General features: G+C 48.4%; 1 protein-coding gene across 1 annotated transcript in view; it reads left to right on the top strand.

Annotated features, from left to right (window-relative positions):
* Positions 1-4,951: 4,951 nt before the first annotated feature.
* Positions 4,952-25,181, top strand: part of LOC131208806 (protein apterous-like) — a 57,187-nt gene continuing 36,957 nt past the window's right edge. The window contains exons 1-4 of the mRNA XM_058201699.1: positions 4,952-4,990; positions 13,405-13,628; positions 13,699-13,909; positions 16,307-16,446. Coding sequence (XP_058057682.1) covers positions 4,952-4,990; positions 13,405-13,628; positions 13,699-13,909; positions 16,307-16,446 — 614 coding nt within the window. The remainder of the gene's footprint in view (positions 4,991-13,404; positions 13,629-13,698; positions 13,910-16,306; positions 16,447-25,181) is intronic.

Raw genomic sequence — 25,181 nt, 5'->3', positions numbered from 1 at the left:
GCTGGCTTCGAGGGGGAAAACTCCGTCCTTCTGTAGTTTTGGTTCGGGTAGGGCCCTTCGGGAAGCGAGGCTGCATAAAAATAATAGTAATAAAAAGCCCTCACGCCGCGGGTGCCGCGCCGGTCGAAAGCGAACTCATCATCAACAGGAACAGGATACGCCCGAGTGGGCGTAGGCCGCGTATTGTTGGCGGCGCCGATGCATTTTATTTCGAAAATGATTACACATTCCAAACCGGGGAACCGTGCTCACTGTGGGAGTGAAACGCGTGACTTGCGGAGGCGTTCTACGATTCCGGTATCGTTTCTACCGCGGGCTCTGGAAGCAGGAATTACATGTTATTATTTTGCAACATAAACAAACGATTGAACGCTGTGCGCTGCTGCGGTTGGTTCGCGTTCGCGGCATGGTATCGGGTGCTAGTTATTTTTATATTTAAATGCCAAAATAGGCCCTTCAGGAAGCTGTTATTTACAAAAATCGTTGCCACTGTTTCGAATCCCATTGCATTCCATGATTCCGATCTCAAACGTTACTCAAACCTTAGCCGTTTCTATCTCGAAGAACTTTTGAGAAAATCCAAACCTTGGGAAAATGGAATCAACGTTCGAGAGAGTTCGTTATTATTTGAATAATATTCATCACTCCAAAACAGACACAACTTTCATTGATCTGCACCCGTAACGCGATAACGACCAATCATCTGGAAGCCGGTAAAGATTGTGTTTCATCTGTCAACGCTGTCCACCGAAACACTCATAATCATTTACGTCAACCGACGGCAGCACCCCACGTTGGCGAAGGACCAGTCCTCCGGTGGCAGGCCCCTGAAGTGGGCGTAGAGAACCAGAATTTCTCCAGCAGGTTGAGGGCTGAGATGCCGGTAGGCTCGATCGGAGATCGTTTAATCGGCCGGCTTCCCACATTTTTCGTTTCGTTTCGGCCCGATCTACGGCGGGGTTATTAAGACGTAACGATGCCACCGAATTTCCATAGAGTTTTGTATCACCTGACACCGGGCGCGCTGTGGCCTAATCTTGTCTACTGATCTACTGGAAATAACGTTCGATAGTCCAGAGATCGAACCTTTTTTCTTTCCCCCCGATCGGTGGTGCATCGATGCCATTTTTGGATATCCGTCCTCTCCTTGTGCCGCTGGGACGTTGGGAAATTATTCAACTGCTGGCGGTGGGACTGGCGACAAAATTTATGCATCCCAACCACCAGAGCTTCCAAATTGTGTCCGGCCTTCCGAACCCGGGGGGCTCCGAGAGATTGAGATGGGCTTCGAAATGAAGTCATTCACCGGTTCCCAGCACAGGGGACGACGATCTATCCGACGCAGAAACAGTTAATATTTGCGACATTCGTGACATTCCTTCACCGTCGTCGTCGTCGTCGTCGTCGTCGTCGTCGTCGTCGTCGTGATTTGATTGGTTGTGATTTCATTTGCCTGGGACTCATTTTTTCCCGCTGTTTATTAGCGCCCGCCATTTGTGTCGCCGCCCGGTGGCACGGAATTAGAATTATAAATTGCGGCCCTTGCCCCACGAGGAAAATGGTTATCCACTGGAAACCGGGGTGGCGAGTGTTTCTCGCGCTTCGTCCGCCGTGTCCGGACACCGGACACGGTTCTTGGGAGCAGCCGTGTCTATCGGTTTTTATTGTGTTGTTTCGCCTTCCCACCACCCCCGGGCCCGGTTCAGTCTCCTGTTCAAACAATCATTAGAGCGTGGACGGTGTCGTTGGGCCGATATTTACTGCCGTTTGATGATGTCTCGAAAAAATGCAAAATAAAACGGTGTTTTTTGGGATGTTTTTGCGTGGTGCTTGTTTCCTTGTCGCTGGTCGCTGGTTCTGCTGTTTCGATTCGGGCCGAATAAAAACGACCAAAACGGGGGAGAAAAATGGCGCCATGGAAGCTGTTGAGTCGACGGCGGAATGACCATTTTTATACCGAGCAGCGCCGTTACGCCGGGGACCATTAACGCGGATGTTGTGTACCGGGCTCGATGCGGTTCGATTGTTTGCTTCAAAGTTGACAAACGCTTGGATAAGCTGTGGCTTAGAACGGGGACCATAGTTTATGCCGGCGATGCGGAAAGCCATCACTTTAAGCTGGGCGGTTCAAAATTACATGATTGTAGTGGGTCGTACTTTTCTAAACGAGGTATTTTTTTTGGGAATTGAAATTAGTCTCTTTGGTCTGAAACACGTGTTCGCAAAGGTAACGACCGGAAGATGTTACTAACAACAGCAAACAACCTTTCTGTACATTTTAACCATGGAAGCGGAAGTTAATTTAAAGTCTTCTCGATCGTCGTCATGTCTGACGAGGCACAGTATTCGTTAAATCGCTAATAGATTGTTAAAATAAGCAAAATTGTTGGTTTTTGGCTACCGAAAACCCTCATCCAATCCAACAGCAGCCTCTATACGACTAAAACGCTGCTGTATTGGGCGGTATTTGCGTGGACTTGATCTTCGGGCCGTTGTTTTTGAAGACTGTGAAGGAACTACTGACTATAAATGGAGAGTGTTATCGGTCCTTGATAATGGATTTTGTGATGCCATTTGTTCGTGAAAATGGAATGTACAAATGCTGGTTTCAACAGCGTGGTCCCACATGTCCCCAATAACAATCAACTTACTACGACTATTGTTCCCTGGGCGACTGATATCGAAAAATGGCGACTTTGACTGACCATGTTATATGCTTTTTGACAGTCTTTTATATGTGGGTTTATTTGAAATCTAAGTTATATGCTTATAAGCCGAGAACTCTTGAGCCCTCAAGCCCCCAAGAACAATGTTCACAGAGGAATTGCAGCCATATTTGCCGAAGCATTGGTCAAAGCTATGAAAAACGATGAAAAAGGGCACATTTGGTTACCTCTTTCATTTACGCGGTCCCATTCTCTAAATAACAAATCTCGTTGGAGCAAAAAAAGATTTTTCAAATGAACTACAAAAAAAGAAAATCAAATACGGCACAGTCCGTTCTTCTAATATTAAAAATAAAACAACAAATAAGTGCCTCGTCCGTAGATCATCCGTTTCGTTGTTTAGAAGACAAACTTTACTGACATAAAATTTACTTGATACAATTTAATGTATTTTTTTACATAAAAGAGAGCCGCTACGTAGAAACAAAAAAACCACAATAAGTGCATAAAAAATACTACGAACTTAATTGTTGAAGCATAAAGCACGAATTGATGCTGCGAAACTCAAACCACTAGAACCGCGAAACCACGGGGCGAACCGTTCGTCGACCAAACGCCGCGTCGCTTCGAGAGAGCAAATGACATTTCGAAGAGAAATTACAGGCGACAGGCGACAGTGGCAGAAACACCCGGGCCCCGAGAGTGAGAAACAAGTTTTATCTCAGTTTTATAAATTGCCACACCGCTACCTAAGCTTCTGCGACTTCCGACGACGATCGCAGCATCCGAAAGACCGATCGTGCCGTGACAGCGAGGATCGACGCAAAGTCCGAAAAAATAAAGAAACGTACGAAAAACATAAACGGGTTCGCGGAGCATTAGGTTGCCGGAGAAACGACTCATCTCAAGCGATTCGTTGGTCATTCAACGCGGAAAGAGGTGCAAAAGCAAAAAAGGGATAAAGAAAGAGAGAGAAGGACACGCAACATAGGAAGGGTCACGCAAAAAAAAATCGAGTAAGAAGACCGAGGGACAAAAGGATGCTGACAAAACAGGGAGACAATAAAAACGAAATTTCATTCATCTCTAATTGTGTTTTCTTTTTCTTTCGAGGGGAAGTGACGCGACGCGACACGCACACACCGAAAGAAACCATTTTGAGCGAGGAGAGTGAGCCGTTCGGAACCGCCCACTTCGTCGGCTGCCGTGTACGCCGCTTGGTAGTGTTGGTGATGCGCTTCGCGATTGGACGCACACACATGCACGCGCGTGCAATGACGCATCATCAAATCATCAGCCGCTTCTCTCGAACCAGTTGTGTTTTGGCAGTTGAGCAGTTGAAAGAGTTGAACGGAACGCATGCGCTCCGTCTTCCGGTTCGGCTCCCCGTTCCGGGCCAGTTCGCCAGTCGCTAGTTTGTGTCCCGTCGTCCTGTCGCGGTCCGCGGTCCGTGTCCTGTGAATTTCACTCTTCGGTCGTGCGTTTTAATCGTGTGAATAACGTGCGGTCCTTGGGCTCCTTGGACCGTGCCTCACAGGCTTTGCCGGTTTGAAGGAAACGCAATCGAAGCAATCGGAAAAGTCGCCAAGGTGACCAGGGTCCCAGTGGCTGTGTTAAATTGTCGAACGAAAAATCCCAACTTCCTCAGCAGTGAGAGTGACACTGAGTGACTGACAGGGCAGTGACCGGATGTGACGGCCATCTTTCGGGCCCGGGTCCTGTCGTTTTCGCGTGGTCGGCTCAGTTGGTCAAGAGCGAAGCAAATCGCAGTGCACAATCAGTGTGGAGTGTGGTGGAGTGGAACCGGAATTCTTGACTCCCGTGCAGAGTTTCGGAGTAACGGAATCGTGCAACGTCGTCCCGGGGGGCTATGATATCCTGTGCTCCGTAGGCCGGTCAGGTAGTGGACGCTCTCGATGCATTAGGGGCATCCGCGGGCACATCGGAACCCTCGCGTAAAGGTGGATCAGGGCGTGGAAGGTGGATCGGCACGGTGTTGGTCACGAACTCGTGTCCCCGGCAGCACGTTCGATCGGCGATCGGCCACCGTCGGCGTGGGCTGGACGGCGGAAGTGGTTCGCGGCAGGTTTGGCGGACGTCGTGCGGGGACGGCTCCACACGCGGCGCCCGCGCCAGTTCCGGTCCGGGGTTTGGGGTTTGCGACTACGCGCAACAAGGTGGCTACGGTGACGTTGCACTCGGCCGAACACGGGGTACCCGGCGTGAGGACCCCGCTGGGAGTAGTACCGGTCAACAGCATCAACCAGCCCCCGATCTCTCATCACATGGGCGTGTGCACGGAGGAGCGCCCCGTAATGCATTGGGTAAGTGGACACAGCATTCGTCGGAAGTCAGTGGCCGTTTAGAAGTATCAGGAATTAGAAACTTTTTTGTGAAGGATTTTCTGTGGGCTTCGTGGAGTGGATGGATCGCTTCGTTGGGTGTTGCTCTGATTTGGAAACGATCCCTGTCCCATTGTGAACCACAGACTGTACGCCGTCGGCAGACGGAACTTCCGATGGCCCGGTTTGGCCTTTCGCTGATAACCTTGCACTGCGGCACGGCAAACGCTCCGCCCGGGTAATCTGTATCATGTTTAGAAATAAAAATTTCATTACCTCATTTTTCGGGAACCGAATGTTGGAATGTTCGCCATCCGCCGTCTGATAACGGGTAGTTCGGGGCTGAGAAGCAAAACCTACACGTCTCCACGTGCGACAAATTGGGGATGGCTCAGGGAACTAATCGCTCAAGGACCTCAGCCCGAAAATCAAACGGTCGAAACGCGCGTTCGTTGGTCTCTCCTTATCAGACCTGAAGCCTGAAAAAAAGCCAGCTTTTATTAGAAATTGTTTTACAAACAACAACGTCGACTGTTTGGTGCTGCTTCTCGACCTATCCAACGTCGGACGGTGAAACGGGACGGGTCTTATCGGTTCGGCAGAGTCAGCGCAACTTCTTTCATCTGTCTCCCGTTTTTTATGCGATAGGCCGTCAAGCTGAGGTAGCTTGTGGCAAATGTTGTGGCCTTGTTTTAGCACTCTAATGACAATGGCCCATCAGTAGGTGAATTGATTTCAAAGAATTTCCTATCACTTGCTTGCTTATGTTGATTACTACTGTGAGTAAAAAGTTGCGGGGAACAGTTTTCTTTGATTATGGTTTTACCTAACGCTGCCACATTTGTGTGATCAATTCGTGATACGAATACGAATAAATGCGTATTTATCATTAATTCGACATCCTTCTGAGCCTGGGTGGTCGAGATAAGAGCCGAAAGACGCATGTTTTGAAGGCTACTCTCAAAGAGAACTTTTCAGACCGTTTCGAAAATTGGAACAAAAACGCACAGGGCGATCAAATAAGCGTTATCTTTTCCATTTTGTTATAAAACAAAACCAGCTTAATATTTTTCGATGCTTGAACGTTTATTTGAAAGGTTGATTCTTTAATTTTTTTTATAGAAAACAATTTAGGTCAAACGTCCGCCACGGCTGGCTTGGCAGTAGCTCATTCGGTCGACATATTTTGGAGTACATTTTCGATTGTCTCTGGTTTTATTTCGGCAACAGAAACTTTAATTTGGGTCTTGAGCTTATCAATAGTTGCTGGTTTATTCGCATAACATAAATATCGATTGTGGCTGACGCTGTATGGCACGTAGCGCCGTCCTGTTGAAGCCAAGTTCTCAGCTTCAATTTCGCCGAAAAACCAATTGGCCAAAATCGGCATCAAACAGTCACTCGTTATAAGTGCATTGGCTTCTCTTGCACGATGTGTGAGTTTTCCGAACCACAATACTGCATATGAACAGCCACAGAGGTGGGAATAACCTTCAATGAAATGTGCTTTGGCGAATCAGTTGACGACTTACCACTTTGGAAATAACTTTTTCACATTTTACAATTTTCTGCAACCAAAATTGTATTTTATACATCAATTTGGTGAATCGACCTTTCAAATAAATGTTTAAGCATTGAAAAATGTTAAGCCGTTTGTGTTTTATAACCTAATGAAAAACGAAAAATTTTTAATGGAGATTCTTCGAGCTACAATCGAACTCCCGAGCTTTATCGGCCACAGTAGCATATGTAGCATACCTTGCGAAACATAACAAAAACGAACTGTGGCCTGAACCCTGAGGGGATGCAACATACTGTGAGGTTCGAAAGGGCAGACACATTACAAATTCGTTCCGGGCGGACCAGCGCGAACCCTTGGAGGAGGTGACGGGCGCGAACCGCACACATTCCGCACATTCGCGCGGAACCTCGGTGCGCTAATTAATGTCGGTGCCCTGGCGACGGCTTATGATGTGAGGCGACCGCGGTGTGATAAGCGGTGGTTCCCCCCCACCGGGATGTCGTCGGAAGCCCCGTTTGTCGCGGAAATTTCGACCAGTTCCTTTTGCAACTGCAGACTACTCGAACCGTCTGCTGCGGAATCTCGGGCTCCGGTGAGAGAGTTCTGTGGGTAAATTATGACCCGTCGCTTCCGCCTAAAAATAGCGTCGAATCTAAATCAAATGATCAAAGATTCGTTGCGCCAACTGGGGTTTTTTTTTGTCGGGGTGCGAGTCCTCCCGAATCCTCCTAGGGGTCTTAGGCTGGGCCGATGGAAAATCAGCGAGTTACTGATGTTGCTCTACCCGACGCTCGGTTGCTATCAACAGTGGCTGGTGGACAATAAATCACACAATCAATTGAGCCGTTCCGCTGCACCTTATCACCAGGACACGATTTATTTGAAGCGCACAGCGACTTGCCGTTTGTTGTGTCTCGGGCCAAAGTCCAGCAAACAATTGCAAACAATTTGCCTTAACCTTCGACCGACCGAGAGAAATTACATTCAATCTTGTTGCTTGATGTTGCGGACCGCAGAAAATATTGCAATACTTTTCATCGCACGATCCGTCAGTTGCATAGTTTTCCACCACCACCGCAGCCCTGGGGAAAATCCCGTGGCCCCAGGCCTGTCTCGCGGACACGCTTTCCAGGCGAAGAAGTTCTAGCGCAAAGCGCACGCACCGCTAATTATCGTGAAAACCCGACCCGGTCCCGGGCCCTCACGGAAATCCTTCACCTTCACGCGCAGCAGTCCGCCAATTGCGTATGACGGCGAGTGCCGCCTGTGTCGCAGGTCGCATTAAATTCGGGACATTACAATCTGATGGCTTTTCACGAGATTTGCGGACTGCGGCTTGCGGCTAAGCGATAGCGGCATCTCGGCCACGCACGTCAATGGGCGCTTTTCCGTGGAAAACGCTCGATCGAAAGTAGACGGCGCGTGGCATCGCGATCGTCGCGGTCGTCGTTGCGCGCATCGTTTGGAGAAATGGCGCGCAGATGAAAATGTGCATGTCGCCCGGGATCCTCTCTCCGTTTGTTTATTTATTTTCGTAGCACCAACCAGAACCGGTCTCATGGTTTTTTTTTCATTTTATTATGTGCCAGCCATATCTTGCTGGCATCGGAACCTTTGGCCTTCCGGTTTGTCAACTGTTTTTCGTCACTTTCCCACACGTCAGTGCCGACTGGGGCTAGGGCTGTGGTGATCTTCTCGAGTCGGGAAATCGAACAGGAAAACACGGGGACGGTTGCGCAAGGGCGATCTTCCAACGTCACCGGTCGCGACCGACCGACCAAGGGAAGTTTGCTTAGTTTTCTGACAATATTTCCCAACATTTACACTTTTTTTCTCGAGACAAGAGTGTGAAGAAAAAAAAGGAAAATGCTCCGTACAAATGGTGATCGTACGTTGATCGTTGATCGATTTCGCACGCGAACGCTTTTCGCGAGCACCATAAATGTCCTGATAACGCGCGTCGCCGTCGTCGGCTACCTCTTTTGGAACGGCTCAGTTTTCCCCGACCCCGACGCCGATGGGCCGTGAATCAACGGCACCAACACGGCGGCCACAATTGGCAGGCCAGATTGCCTGCCGTCGTGCCCGATCGTGATCGTGGCGTTTGATTGATCGATCGGCGTCGCGATTTGGCCCGATCGGCCCCGTTCTGTGACCAAATGTGACACGTGTGTGTGCCTGTGCCGGTGCTTCTTTGCACGACGACTGGTTCCTAAAGTAGGGCATCCGATCCGGGCCCTAAATAAATAAGAAGTGCGCAAGAAACGGCAGCGGTATGAGAAATAAAATTGTTCGGCCCTTAAACGATGTTTCGGCCCTTTGGGTTGCGTTGCGTAAGCGCGAAACCATGGGAATCGGCCCGCCATGGTGATCGTGGCACGAATTGCGGTTTTGGTTTCGTTTCGATCGCGGCGATCGTGACAGATAAGTAGAAGCGATTCCCATCTCATATGGTACCATATATGGCAATATAATCTCGCACTGGCGTTAAACAGGATCGCAAGGCGTCAGAAAGGCCAGCTCAACTCAATCATCAATCCATTGTTCGGCTGGGTGACATGTGGGATTTGGTTCCGATGGCGCTTCCAGATGCGCCCGGAATGTGGAGTTGACACAAAGTTGAAGCCGGGTTGCCCGGGACCCGCGGGGAATAAAAAGCCATTTAAAACCTGTCACAGCGGGGTCGGCTGCTTCATGTGTTTGACAGTAACGAGAAATAAAATGGTGATTTATCTGTGCACAGGCACAGGATTTATTACAATATTTATCGGAGGGCGCCCTGGCGAGCTGGAAAAGATGAACGATCGCGATCTCTGGTGGTTTGGCCGCGTGTTTTGTATTTATTTTATTATTATTAGAACGAGCGGAGCCGAATTAAGCACCAACTTAAAGTTTTGTTCTTAAGTCGATGCAGCTCAAGGTTCGAACTAGGAACCCGATTAATCGGTGCAGCGAGACTACGGATGATCTACGGAACAGCCACGGCCACGTGTTTCTTTAAATTGGCGGTTTCCGAAAAATGATCGTTCGGAAAAATCGGAACCACAATTTCATTTCATTCCCGGGATGTGCCTCTCGAACTCTCGTAAATCCAGAGCAAAAATCCCGAGAGCGCAGATAACCACCTGCAAACTGGCCATTTTCCGGCTCCTGTGTTGGATTGGAGAGCGGAAGGGCGAAAGGACCGGGGAAGACCGGGAGTGAGTAATCACCTTTGGACACCCCTTATTTAACTTTGATTTGTTGCACGGAGTCGCACCGCAACCGAGTGACTTGCCGAGAGAGGGTGGTTCCCGCAGTTTTCCGCGCGCGCGACCACGAAGACCCGTGGGCCAAAACGGGGGCCGGCCCCACTAATAGGGGGGGTCCTCTGGGTGGGTTTGGCACACCGCCGCTGCGAGGCGAGCGTGACAAACGTGAAACGGCGCAAAGCAGACAGTTAGACAAATATTTGTGAAGTGTCATTTAATTATTTATATAAATATGGATGGGCCGCGGGATGGTGGCTTCCGGTGGCGAATAGGAACCGTGGCCGTGATTTTCCTCGTTTAGCTTCTTCTTCCCCGGTCGACCGTGTGGCTTATAAATAAAAACCCCCACACAAACTAACAATGCTCGGGACGGGACGTACCGTTCCATTTTTCATAATTCCCGCGCGGCGCGGAGCAGCGCGGGAAGGCAAGGAACAGATGTTTCGTGTTTCCGCCAGGGGCCGACCGCCAAGGGTTGTCGGAAAAAGTTGACACATTAGAGGCTATCAATCGCCCTCACGACAGTGTGGCGGCTCGTCTTGAAATGTCCGAAACCCGATGCTTCGATATAGCAATTAAGGCTTATGTTTCGCTTTCCGATGGACGCGTGGACGTGGAAATGTCTGCGGCGGTGGTGGTGACTGCGGTGACACTAATTTGCGGGCTTGTCACACGGCACGGATCGGATCGATCGAACTAATCTGGGAAAACGCGGAAATTCCAGGCTGCCACTACTCACGGGTCAGTCATTAGCAGAAGCATTCGACGTGCGCTTGATTTAAAATGCACCGTTAACGAGCCAGCGGAGCTGTCGTTCGGTGGCCAGGTTTCGGACGAAATGGTAACTACCAGGTCTAAAACTGTAAAAGTGAATTGTTAAACGGATGGCTCTGTCCTCCTCGTTATGCTTTTTTGGTAACTTATCTCACATTTGGAGTTTAGCCCATGTCGACTTTTTTGCCTGAAAATTAAGTTTTGTGGGGATCATTATTTTTGCTACCTTGTCAAAGCTTGTTTTTGGAAGGTCGCCGTACTTTTGGCGGTTTGAAAAATTTAAAATGCCTATTTTGACTTCACAAGCAAAGAACGTTGGTGGACTCGAACAAAATTCGAGGACGCTGATCTATAAGAACTTTTGGACGAAAATGACACGCAACCAACGCAACGCAACGAAAATGAAGGCATTGGGAAAGATTCAGAAAATTGGAACTGAACGAAATGACGGCAAGAAAACCGAAAACCCACAGAACGGGTCACTCCGCGGAAAACCATCAACTTCGACTGCAAAACCAGAACGATTCGGCTAAAAAAACAATGCTGTGTGTGGCTGGTGGGACCAGAAAGGGATGATGTACCACAAGCTACTAGCTATTTGGTGCCTTCCGATTTTTATTTATTTTCGTCGATGGGACAGACTTTGGATGAGCAGCACTTCTACTCCTAGGAGGAAGTCGAAAATTGGAGGACTGGTTGGTTTGTTTCAAAAACGAAGAATCCACGACTAAGCACATATTTCAATTAAAATGGCGCATATTTTGAATAAAAAGGAAGTTTTAATTCAATGTAATAAACAAGTGATTTATTTGAAAAAAAAACTTTTACAGTTTTAGATCTGGTATGTTGTTTTCAACTGGTGTCCTCCAACGGGCGCGGTTTTTATGTAATGCGGTTTTATGGCCCAGAGACACACTGGGCAGGCAGGCTTGCTGATGTGCTATCAAAAAGAGCGTAAATCACTCGGACCGAAGCCCCTGCTTATCAGTTAGTCTCTGCTTATGCTGGCTTCGCGAGATCTGTTGTTGTTCGGACATCCTTCCGCGTCATGCGCGCATAGGTCAGTGTTAAGTGCGAAGCGAAGCCGCGGGGCCGATAAGAAGAAATGGCGAAATCCATGGACAGTTGTTGCAGGTCAAGACTTCACAAGACGGGCACGCATTGCTCCGTAGAGCCTTTACCCTTTTACTGAAACTGAAAAAAAAAAACATACGAAATCTGTAAATTATGTTGATGATGACGACGATCGCCTAAACCAGACCCAAAGGAGCCAGCTGCTGGTGATAGTGAATAGTGACAACGGATCGCAGCATGGAGAGCATGGCTATGGGTTACACGCGCTGTCCTCCCTTTGCGGGAAGTATTATGTTGCCGGTCGCACTTTTTTGTTCAACAGATAAGGTCTCGTCACGTCAATTCAAAGCTAGAATTCTATAATCTAATCAACTCGAAAAGCCATTCGCCACCGTGGGGCTCAACAATGATCTGTCCCGAAAGGAACAGGGCTTTATTTGCTTACAGTTACAAGGAGATAGAAATTACGACAAAAAACGAAGTCGAACTTTTTTAGCTCTTGGATCATCCATTTCTGACTGCTGACTGTTTTATGTTGCTGAACCCCGTGAGCCGTGAGCCAGTTATTAATTTTTGAATGCCCATTTAAGCCCCCCGAACGCCCGTCTGTGTGGAGTGCCGGGCCGTGTTTCATTACCTCGCACGGCGAGATAAGATTTTCCGAAACACCGGGCTCCGAGTGTTGTTTCCTGTTCCTGTTGGCTTCGAACGATCGGTGGAAGAGCGGTCGAATTTTGGAAGGCGTCCGGAAAGGCAAAGGCGAACTAATAATCGATGCTAATGTATTGCAATCGTCAGCGCCGACAGCGTGTGTGCCGACTCATTGGAGCATGAAATTTTTATATTATCTACAAATGCCGGCCCAAAAGTGCGCTGTCTGCGCGCAGCTCTGCTGCCCTCTTCGGCCTCAGACACCACGGTCAGACGCGGGCAAGGATCCCACCGGTGCCGCCAGTGGGTCGGGCTCTTATTTATTCCGCGCTTGCAATTGTATTTCTCGAGGTCTCGCCCGGTCCCCGGTGCAGTTGCATGGCGCCGGGACCGAACCCGGGAGAAGATGAATTGGGTGCCGTTTAGCACGGCACGGCGAAGTGCGAAAGAGAGAAACGACCGACTGTTGCCCTTGGCGAGGTTCCTCGCTCCACCCCGGGTTCCGGTTTTCCCTGCGGTGTGTGTGGATTTGTAAATGTGCAATTATATTTTACATCCCTCCCGGAGTCCGGCTGCCGAGGTTGAACGATTTACTCACCAAACCCGGCGGCCGACAAGCACCGAAATGGCGGTTGGAAATTGGGTAAGCCCGACGGACGGATCAGCTCCAAAGCGTTAGCCATTAGCCAGGGGGGGCTCGAGAAAATGAAAATCCATCCCCAAAAACGTAAAAAAGATCATAAAAAGCATTCCTGTGCAAAATGATTAAAATCGGACATTGGATAGCCGAAAAACGGGCCAAAAAAACGAACGGTGAATGTTTTGCATTAAATAAGATATCCCTCAAAAAGGGGACCCTGTTTGAGGTGGCATTAAAATATGCCCGCAAAATGTCTCACTCACCAAAAAGGGTGATTCCGGGGCCGGATCATATATTATGCATGCAAATGCTTACCATGCCACGTACCTTCCACGTCACAATTGACGTAATCGGAAAGCATCGAAAGTGTGCGCTCAGGAATCGTGGTGGCGATCATCGATTTTCATCGGCCACTTTGTCGACTTTTTATTCGCAAAAAACGATGGCCAAATTATTAATAAGTTTGTGGATTTTCGTTTCGCAGCACCAGAGCGCTCGGTTTCTGGGTCCGCCGCGGGAGCGTAGTCCGGACCTGACGAACGCCTGCCAGCTGAGCAGCAACAACAACAACATCAACCACCGGACGTGCATCTCCTGCACGGACACATGCGAGCACAGCCTCAAGGCGACTCAAGGCGGGCCGGGGGGTCCCAATGCCGCCGGCGGACTGCTAGGCGTTAATCATATCTACACCGACAGCTGTCATAGGTGAGTTTGGGATCCACGGGGACTGCTGTCGTTGCTGGAGGTTTCTAATTGTTTGGTTTTGTCCCCACAGTTTCGAATCGGTTCCCGATCGGCTGATAGCGGACAGACCAAATTACTTCGCCGATCTCAACCGGAGCGACTGCTCGGACAGCTCCAGTGTGCTGAACAGCTGCATCCAGCTGAAGTCGGAACCGCCGGGCGGTCCGAGCAGTCCGGAATCTTCCAACGAGTTACCGCCGACCGGGCTGGACGAGTGCGCGGGCTGTGATATGCCGATACAGGTGGGTACTTTCGTTAAGCAATCTTAGAGCAGATTACTTGCGACAACTTATTACGGTTCGATTTGATATGTGCGTCATGTTTTTCACCCTTTTTGGACTTTAAACTATTTTTGATGCTTCGCTTGAAGAAACAACGGTCAAAGCCCATCAAATCAGATGAGGCGATTTCAATCTGAAGGATAATGATCGGAATGGGCGAACACGGTTACGTCATATTACAGCACGACAACGAACCGACGCATACCGTTAAAGTCGTGAGCAGGGCTATTAAAATTCTTAATTGTGAAACAGTATTGCCTCCACTGTATTCTCCAGACCCGGCCCCATCAGATTACTGGCCTTTGGCTTCAATGGGACAAGCAATTGTTGAGAAACACTTCGAGAATTTCGAAGATGCCGCAAAATGGGTCGACGAATGGTTTGCGACGGAACCAATATAAAGTTTTATTCAAAAGGAATCCAAAATTTGTCTGAGAGATTGTCGAAATGTATAGCATTAGCCTATACACCTGCTATACTAATATTGTTCATATATTTTTATTATATAAGCTCATGTCAATATTCTAGTGTTAGACAGTGTTTTTTATTTTACGCCCAGTGAGTATCTTGCTGGTATCAAGTTTTGGTTCTATTTATTCTATTTTTGTTTTTTCTACTATTTTTTTTCAATTTTAATTACTTTTAATAATCTTGTTTGAATTTAATTTAGTTATTTTCATTTCGATAATGAAGGACACTTTGTAGAAGGCGTCAAACTTTTAATTTAATAAGAATAAATGACTGTTTCCGTGAATAATTGACAAACTTTAGTATGTAAAAGATTATTAAAAAAGGAAAACAGTGAGCACAATGAAAGGTTTTTGAGAGCTTCATCTCCATGCTGAGCATAAAGCAAATTTGATGTTTGATTTAAAAAACTACTTTTATAAAGTGAGGAAGTTTGGCATCGTAAACTAATAATTGACAGTATCTACGATTTTTTTTAAATCTTAGAAGAACGTACAAAATTAGCAAGATTAGCTTAAAAAACATGTAGCTTTACTTCCACTACATGATAGGCCTATGCCGGGCTAGGTCGGCTGTAAGATGTTGTACATATCATTTGTACATATTGTTGTTGTCAGGTTTGGTTTGTTATTTTTGTTTTCAGTACCAGATTGCTAAATTTGGATCTGTTTATTGCCAATAGGTGGTGTTCCATTTCTATTTGTGGATGATGCTGTTCACGCGGCGTATACTGTTTCCGGTGTAACCACTTTATGTAGTTCAGTGACTAGAGGTTCTATTGGTAAAAAGTAGATAAATTGAATGCATTGTGTTTTCCTGAATCCATTTTTGGCCCCGCTCTGTGGAGGGATCTATGAAAACTGTTTTAAATACGAAATGGTTCTACTTACGCGCAAGGATGTTGGACATTGTTTTGGAGCTTTCAAAAAAAGACAAGACAATCTGGGACATTCAAACGACGACCAGCGACCAATTTCTTTTTTGTTTGTTAATTGTGCTCAGACCCAGAACAGCCACCGCCGGACAGTCGGACCTCCACCGGGAAACCTGTCGTCGGTTCTGTTCCGGCTGTTGTCGGTTCTGATTGATTAAATCGCTCGCCACAGAGCTTCTGCTTGTGGTTTCCGCCGAGGGCCGTCAGATGGGTTTTTGCTTCATTTAGTTAATTTTAAAGGAAACCCCTTCTTTTTATGCGGGCTGACTAATTGAAACGCCACACACGGGGTGTGTGGTAACACAGATGTGTTGTGGCGACCGGTAGAGGCAAGAATTGGGAGAAACCATTACGGACTCACCAACCTCTCAACACATCTCACGGCCATTCATCGGAGCGGTTTTTCTTTCCGCCAGGCGCTAAACCGCAGAAGCGATTGAAAAATCTGTTCCAGCTCCATCGACCACAAATTGACCTTTGATCGGAATAGCAGCACCCGGTTTTTCATGTTGCACATGTTCCGTTTTGTTGGGAGCGGTCAGGAGTCAGGATCACTGGCAAATCATAACACCTTCACACGCTGCACCAGCAGGGAGTTTTTGTACTTTCGTTCCCGGGCGTCGGTCTACATTGTTTTCTTTTATCGAACCGGCAAAACAGGGTGATGGCCAGTAATTGACCAATTTACTGGGGCCCTTTTGGGCCGTGGTGTGTCATTTCTTTTTCCGAACGTAGGGTGGTTTCGTGTGGTTCACTGGTTTTGGGCGTTCGTTAGTTGAAGTTTTAGAAAATTGGTGGCCAGTAAGGTCTCGACAGCAATTACTATGTGGAGTGGGCTGAAAAGGAACCGCGAGACGTTGCGTAATGGCGCGTTCGTTCGGTCGGACCTCCGAAAAAAAGGCGCCGTGCCATTCATTTCACTTTCAAAATCATCATCTTCTCCGTGTCGTTCGCAGGATCGCTTCTACCTGTCAGCTGTGGAGCGCAAGTGGCACGCTAGCTGTCTACAATGTTGCATCTGCCGGCAAACCCTCGAAGGTGCCAATTCCTGCTTTTCACGCGATGGCAACATCTACTGCAAAACGGATTACTACAGGTGAGTCGTGCGTGGGGCCATGGCCTCGCCAGTCCGGGTGGTGGTGGCCTGCCGGTTATGGTACGGCATTTAGCATAAATTACCGCGGACGGACTCTAGGTTGGCTGTGTGGCGGGCTAATTGTTGCCGTCGCGCAGGATCAGGGCGTAGCCGCCCGGGCGTAGCCCCACTGCAAGATAAGGCTCGAGAGCTCGCCCGATTGCGTGACGTGCTGCGTGTGCTGCGTGCGCTGAGTGAGGTCCCGATTGCACTTGAAGACGAGCCGTTTAGCTCTCTCTCTCTCTCTCTCTCGCTCACTCTAGGTGCGAAACGGTTGAATGGATGCTCCGAAGGGCAAACGCTCGTAGGAGGATCATCTGGGCGTCGGGCGTGCTGCGCGTGTCCTTAAACGATTCCAAGACCTACCTTAAGTTGCACTGGACTTCGCTGCCGCCGCCGGCAATCAGGCTTCCGAGCCGATTAGAGAGCCCTTCGACATTGTTGTCGGTCGGTCGGTCCAAACTTTTCCTTTCAAAGGCACATTTTGGCCATCAACGGCGAGATGCACGCGTCGCACAGCCCCGCCGGGGTTTACGATTTACGAGGGCCCAGATTAGCGGCACCACGAGATTTTTGTTTTCAAAGGAACGCAACGATAAGCGACACCCGGCGGGTTCACCGGAAATGGGTGCCGGGTTATCGGGCTGGAGTCCGCCCCGAGCTGCAGCAGCGCAAGGTACTAAAGTGTGAAATAGATTGATTGTGATTTTATGTTTCGCTTTGTTTGCGACCGGCTCCGGCTCGCTTATCACGCTAGCTAGTGGTCAATAGCGAGCTAGTAAACGTGACGAACCCGGAGCTGTCTCGGTGGATGCTGGTTGGTTGAATAATCCGTCCGATTGTGAGAATGTCACTGGCTCGGTCCGATTCGTGGCAGAACTTCAAAGGAGGTCGGCAATTTGACTTTGATGCCATTGCGACGGTGGCCTCTAATGATTTTTCTGGCGGCTTCCCGGTTATTAAATTAGCCTTGAACTGTACCGTTTATCGGTTATGCGTACCATCATTTGTATGATGATTGAATGTGACCTCCAAGGGTTGTGGCCGTCTTCGCTAATCTCGCTCAAGTTTCGCCAAACGGATTTCGCCACATGTTTCCGGTCGGCTTTGGGATCTCGGATCATCTGGCAGAACAACTGACCGACCGACCGATCGATGAAGGCTGGCCGACTGCCTCAACACTTTATGCCGTCCGGGAAGTGGGCAAATAAAGTTATACAACCCGGAAAAATGTTACCACGCACCCGCGTGAGTTCGTCCTCAGCGCTGCTTTCGCTCTTCCCGCGCGGTTCTAGGATTTGGCCGCGCCGAAACCGTGAAAACCAAAATTCGCACCGTGCCGACGTGCAGGGCTCTCCCGTATTAGTCGGCAAAGAGTCAACGTTATTGGGCTGTAAAACTTATCATCGGCAAAATAAAACCAGCACCGTAAATCTCACTCCTCGCGCGGCGGCGGCGGCGGCGATGGCGGTGTCCGATCCGAGAAGCCTTCACTCAAGCCCCGTTCGCACTCGCGGATTGCGCCTGTTATTTATTTCGGCCCCGTTCCTCCCGGATTCCCAGCGTGAGATGACGCCGCCTCAGTGAGCTGGAGCTATGCAAAGACCGCGGCCGGAACCCGTCGTCCCGTCGTCGGCTGCAACCGGTTGATCGGGGGCTATATAAGTAGTGCTCGAGAGCCGCGCCGGTACTCGATCAGCGCCGCTCGCTCGCTCGCTCGGCGTAATAATTCTTTTTTGCCGAAATTTATTTCTTTACACTTTTACTACCCTTTACGATGGCCCGTTCCCATCGGTGCCCAGGTTTTTTGGGGTGTGTAAAATGATTTCGTGTTGGATGGTCCCGCGGCCGCGAACGATTTGGGGAGCGCAGCCTTTTATTTGGTCGGGAGAGAAATTCGGCATATGTCAGTTCGGGGCAGTCCGGGATGGTGACGACGTCGGCGATGAGTGTAATTAAGCGGCGAGAGCAGTGGGAACGCTGGCAGATAGACAGTTGTCAATGCGAAATTAGATGCCGCTGCCGCCAACAACCACAACCGGCATCTTCTTCTTCGGATGCCAGTTTATTTGTGTAAATAAAACGGGGCAAATGAATAGAGCCACCGCGGGCCACGGGGTAAAACAATTCGTTGGGCCAAGCGCAGGCAACACTAAACCCCCCCCAAGCCACGGTGAAACAGGGCGAAACTACCGGGCTGAACGCTGACAACCGTAACGACTTCTCGTGATGATGATGATGATGATGGGATGGGGGGGGCGGCCGTGTCCGGCGGGGAATGTGGCCGAATATCTTCTAGGAGCCGTTCTAGCACGCTCGGTCGCTCGGTTTCGCATCGCAAAGCAGGTTGATCTCGCTCTCGGGTTCCTCGCTTGCGGAATCGTTGTAGTCTTTCGTTGGACTGGCGCACTAGCGCATTGCTCGGTCGTCGTCGTCGTTATGCGCGCGCCAGTATTTAAATAGCTGTCGAACACGTGTTTTACATTGCACCGCAGCGCCGAGAGGAAGCGAGTCGATCATAAATATTAATTGATCGATATTTCGCCGTTTTTTCGATCTCGCGCTCCGGCGCTACCGATACGGCCGAAGTGCGAGCGAGCCAGCGACCGATCAAGAGAGCGAGAGAGATGATAGTGAGGTTAGCGATGATTTTGTTCGTCGCTTGTTTTTTTTTTTGCGTACGCATATCGCTTTTTGCCAGCCACATTTCTCCGTATTTATCTTCCGTTTTTTTTCTGTACGGTCTGCGATCATATTTATGCTCCGTTCGCGGGCCGCAACACACGCATTGCAAACCACGCTACGCCACGCCAGCCAAGGTTCGTGTCAGGCCAACACTCCTGAGTGGCATTCGCAAAATGATACAGCGCGCGCGGGCGATAAGGGCCGACCCGCGGGACTGCGGCGGGGCGAGACATTACAATGTTGAAGAAGACTAAAACACGGGCGCAGGAGCGCCAGGGCAATATGCAAACAACAGCCAGGGGAGAATGAAAAAAAACGGCTACACTACACGGACGAATATTGTACCAGACGCAGCGGAATGTGAAATGCTAATGCTGGTCGAACGGGTTGAGCGGTGCAAAAAGCTAAGGAATGATAAATTGCTTCTGTAATAACACACGATACGAATGTACCGCCGGCTAGGTTCCCGAACACCGCGGAAATGTGAGGAGGAAAAAGATGAAATATTGTAGTACAACCGTGTGTAGGGCAGTATTGGCACCTTTTTCCGGTGCACTCGGCAGTTAACATCTTCATGTTCGTGACACGCATCTTCAAATTAGCACGATCGTTGCCGTTCGACCTTGGCGTTCTGTGGCGTTTAACTAAATCTTTTACTGACTGATCATATAGCAATTGTTTTTTAAAAAAAACAACGAGTTCATTAAGATCACAGGAATCAGCTAGAAGCGTAAGTAACACATTAAAACCGACTGTAGAATGTGACCCACAAGAAAGAGTGGTCCATATGACGGGCCCTCTTTCTGGTACCATTTGTCCTATAATTTATGACCCCACCTAGCAACGATCCTTGGACCGGGTCCTCGGGTCGAAAGATCGGTCCGATGAGCAGCAACCGGTGGTATCGCCCGTTGATCTACTGTCCAACTCGGGCACTCGAGTCCTTTTTTGTCATCCTCGGCTTCCATTCGCTTCACGCTCCGGTGCGTTAGGAGCGACCGCACCTGTCCGTGTCCTGCCGTTTTGTCTGCACCGGTCGGTTGGCCTCTATTCTCGGGGCCGCGCTCGCGCCCGGCGATAATTTATGTTTCATTTATCAAAACTAGGGGAAAATATAATGGCGTTATAGATTGTCTTTTTCCTGTTCCGGCGCTCGATTACAGCCCAGGATAGTGCACCGGTGCAGGATTGAGTCCTCCTGGGGCAAACCGGAAGGGCCGGACCGGAGATCGCGGATAAGTGCCGGCTAGGCTAGCGCTAGGTCTAGGCCCAACATTTTCCCAACCCTGTAACGTTAATCTTAATGGTCATTTAGCGGAAGGTGATAATGATTTATAATGATTCCGATTATACGTTTGTTAGTGTTTCTGGGACGAAAAGGAGTCTCAACAAAACGGCGAACACGGCGGCACGGAGGGCATCTCGGAATGAGCCGAGCACCACGTGCGTTATTTGTTGGCCTACGGTCTTTCCCACCCCGGCAAGGCAAGGCAAGGCCGGCAATCAAATGGTGATTTAGATGATGAGCGATCGAATAGCTCGAATGTTGGCGCCAACGAAATTTAACGACCAACCGTTTCTTCTCGCATCGATCGATCGATCGAACCGTATCGGATTTAAATGAGATCAACGGTTTTACGCGAGGCGATGAATACCGATTTTTGGTCGTTTGAAAATCGTTATCGAGCTCGGGACCACGATCTGGGACAGGTTTCGGCGGTGACAGTTAGTGGGAAAAATGGGCAAATTTATGTGCCCGTGGTCCTATGCTGGTTGGGGGGATAATAAAACCAGCATCGGGTCCGAGTATGCTAATGCCGCCGGTGGTGCATCTCTGGGTGCAGTTTTGCCGCTGACCAACAACAGCGAACCCAGGGCAGGGCGATTAAACACTATCAACTGGTCTCGCGTCTCGGTTGAATGCAGGGCCATTGTGTGCGGGTCGCCGATCGGTTTGATGTGTTTGACGTTTCGTAGACGCCTGGACAGGACGGCGCCGACCAGCAGCAATGTGGTACTATTTATGGCTCCATAATGATGTTTCGACTGGATCCATGTGACCTCCGGGGGCAGACTCATTTGTAATGAGTTGCACTTGACGCCAATTAATCAGCTTCGAGTGGAGCCAACTTTCGCTTATCAAATCGCTCCCGGAACGGCTGTGACTGGAGGGCTGGATGAGTTGTGCCGTCGAGATCTCAAACGCTGCTCGGTGTTAAGAATTTATTTATGGGCCCACCGTAGGCCAATGCTCTATTGATGATGATGAGACCCACCTCTTACCCGTACATAGGTTTTTTAATAGCCGATATAGTTATCGTTATGATATTTATATTTAAAAAAAACTTGGTACGAAGTGATGGCATCGTTGCAAGACACTCTAGAACACTTTGTATGACTCCAATCCATGCATACAACGGTATCCAGTCATTTCCATAAGGAGAAAACGCAAGCGGAACCACTCTCCGGATTGCCCCCGTAAAATCTCCATTTCTTCCAGCGTGGCCGGTTCCTTAGAACTATTGTGGCGTTAGGGTACCACTACCAAGAATGGCGGAAATTACATTTATCTAGGATATTTACGGTAGCATAAAAAAAATCGTCAATGGACGAATTTGATGCACTTGTCCCACGATAGCACGAGTGCAGTGAGAGTCGTTCTATTGTTGAGTGTTTGCTAGGACTGTCCAGTTTTACGTGCGTCTCAAAAATATGTAGTCTCATTCATGTACACCATGTTATTATTTATAAATATGATCCAAAATCCAAATTCAAATGAAAAATCAAACAAACAAAATATTTTTTTTTTCTCATCATCATCCAGCTTCCGCCGATGAGTCCAGTAGTTTACAGATCAAAACTAACAGCATTTACCTAACTACTTCTTTGACTAAGAGAGCGCACCTTCGTCTAAACTTCCAAATGTTATCTGCATCCACTATCTCGTTTTGGGCATTGAATTAAACCATTGGATACCCTTTATAAATAAGGAGTTCCAAGGAGGATCAATTCTCGAAGACATCTCTAAAACTCTTTGCTCTTATGCTCTGCGTGTGTGATGCTTCACTTCCTTGAGGAACTCCAAGAGTGATAACACTCTGCATTTTGGAAAAAAAATGTTTAGAAACCGTGCTCTGGATTCTTTCAGTTCTTTGAACCAATAGAGCTCGAACCCTCCGATACCGAAACGTTCCAAGACATCCAACAGCAACTTTCTGGATATGGTTTCAAAAGCCCGTTTCAAATCCAAGAAAAGCCCGATTATCAACGACCCATCAACTCTTTCCACTTCGCTAGGACTAGGTTCCGTGCAGTTTCGCCGGAATGTCCTTCTCTATATCCTGCTTTGTGCTAACTGAAGGCATACAAAAATAGGAGTATTCCTGGCTTTTCTAATGAATCGTTTTTTCTTTCCGTTTTTCAGGTGAGAGACCTACACCAAGCCGCTTCAAAAGGGCGTTCCGTGCAATGGTTGAAAAATTAGTTAATATTTCCATAGAACCATTCACGGCCACACGTACTAACGCGCAATCTCCGGGGGTAAGTGACGCCATTCCGGTGCAAATTGCAAACAAATGGCTTTCGGTACGGTCGTTCATCATGCCATCGTTCCGTTCTGCCGGGTTGGGTTAGACCCCTCATATGTGGTGCCATGTAGTTTTCCGCGGGACACGATTAAGCGATTTTCTGGTGCACTGAACTGTGGCAAATGATTTCTAGGCGCGCCCATTACAACGATGTTTCGATGGTGTTTCCCCATTTTGACCACCAAACTCCACTGGTCAGTGCTTCTGACCCTTAATGTACCCCTTCAACAAGCTACGAAAGTTTTCCGGCTTTGCGATCCACAAATCGGTGTTCGGTGAAACCGAATTCGCTCGGAAAACGCAAACGGAAGCTATGATTTAATGACGAAGAGACTCCGGCTGGACCGGGCCGATCATTATGTCACGACTCATGTCGTTTCGGTCCAGATGACAACGTTATCCGACGCTGGCTGGCTAGAGAAATGGAGATGAACACGCACCGATAGGGTGAGGATCGAGATCGCCACAACGAAATTCCGTCAGCCCTTTCCGATGGTCGGTTTTACCATCGGGGCTCGTGGCTCGCCGTTCAAGGGTGCTGCTTATGAGGTAAAGTCTCTCACTCACCCAACATACAGAGGCTATGCTGGCCACGTGTTTTTATAAAATTACGAAATTATAAAATTATTATTAATTCTAAACAAGCCGCCGGAATGTTACAAACGAGCCCGCTGTTTCCTTGTTCCGGGGGGGAAAGAAGTAGCAAAACAGAGACCGGAGACCAATTCCAAGAGCGGCTTCCGGAATACAGTAGCTCTGCTCTGGAGCGGAAATTCAGAAGCTAGTAGCCCAAAATGTGGAACAGGCACGGTGGCGATGACGAGAAAATTGATATTGGCACCATTCCCATTGGGGCTCCTATTCCGGGGCTCGACAGTTCTCGGTCTCTAGGTCCGTGGCATTAAAAATTCAATTCCACCGACTTTTGTGGGGGTTTTTCATAAATAAAACACGCAACCCGCAAGTAGGTTTGTGCCATGACGAAGGCGCCACCGTATTTTTGCCTTTTGCAGTATTTGCTTAATTTCGGATTGTTTTGCTCGGTCCAGAGTCCGGAGATCGGGTCGGTTGTTCCAGAGCTATGGCTGAGACAAGCTGAGAAAGCCGGCAACTGCCGGTGGCTAATGGCTAGCAAGAGATTGCCTCATAAATGCATAATTTTGCGTGGTCCGATGGTCCGAGCTCTGTGTTGTGAGCGTCCGTAACGATGTGTGATTTGGCGGAGGGTCTGTGAACTTGACCCAAATCGGCCAGCTGCCTTAAAAACGGCTCCCCCGGTAGCTGGGAACCTTGTTGGGAAATTTTCCACCAACATAATCCGCATTTTAAGCTGATCCGCAACTTTCTTCACGTTTGGCGCACTGTTTGTGGAGTGATTTGAAAAATTTGCGGCCCAACAAGGAACTCTTTGGAGAATTTTATGTTTTATGTTCCCAGCAGTTTTTTCTCTTCAAAATAATTGTGCTCGAAGGTGATTTCCTTTTCATTTGATGAAGTAAAGCAATGTTCAGTTCCCGGCCAAAAAGATGTCGCTTGGAGCTAACTCTAAGTAATACTTGGAAGTAATACTCCAAGCTAACTTGGAGGTAAGTAATGGCTGATAAGAGAACTCGTTTTTGGTCTAACGTGACAATGTCTAAATTTTGATTTAAAAGCTGTTATAAACACGTTGTTTTGACATGCTCAAAACCTCTGTTCTCAGCCTTTCTTAAGTCGGTGGTCCTCTAGCCCCATTTGGTGAACATTTTGGCTATGTTTTCGTCCGTAGTCGCATTATTGGGACGTTACGATAGTTCGTCGTTTCCCAGTCGTTTAAATTTAGCTGCCCAGAATTATGCAGTGACCAATGATGGTCTCTGAAAATCAAATATTTACTCGCGAAAACTAGGCGTTCTGGCTGAAACTGAAACTGGCTGAAATATTGGAACAGTAACGGTCTTAAGATTGACAACTAAATCCACTAGCTTCCATTTACCAGTGCTGTCATCTTCATGTTGAGATCGGAAACCCTCCTGGTTTCGTCGCCGTAGTTTAAACGTTAAATGGAAACAACAACCGATGACCTCATTAGAGAGCTTCATCGCGAAGCTACATTTTCATTCAGCCTAAGTAGCTTCATCGCCTACGGCCTCTACTCTGGGCCCAGCGAGTTGGCCGGTGCCTTGCCTTGGCTTGGCGTATTTTTTATTTGCTTTCCTAAGCATGAACACATGAATTTATCGCCCCATTTCCGGTGCACTTTGGTGTAGGAATTGAATGGCTGTGGTTAGTATTTTCTATAATTTGCTCATTAATTGAGAACGGCTTCTGTTTCTCGGTTTCGGTGGAAATTACAATTTCAAATCGCACCTTCGAAAAACAGCCATAAAATGGGCCACTAAAATTGATAACGTAGCCGCAGCCGCCATCGGGTGAGCCCGATTT

The sequence above is a fragment of the Anopheles bellator genome, chromosome 2, assembly GCF_943735745.2.
Source record: "Anopheles bellator chromosome 2, idAnoBellAS_SP24_06.2, whole genome shotgun sequence".
NCBI lineage: Eukaryota > Metazoa > Arthropoda > Insecta > Diptera > Culicidae > Anopheles > Anopheles bellator.
The sequence above is the reverse complement of the archived record's forward strand: the minus strand, read 5'-3'. Positions and strand labels throughout refer to the sequence as shown.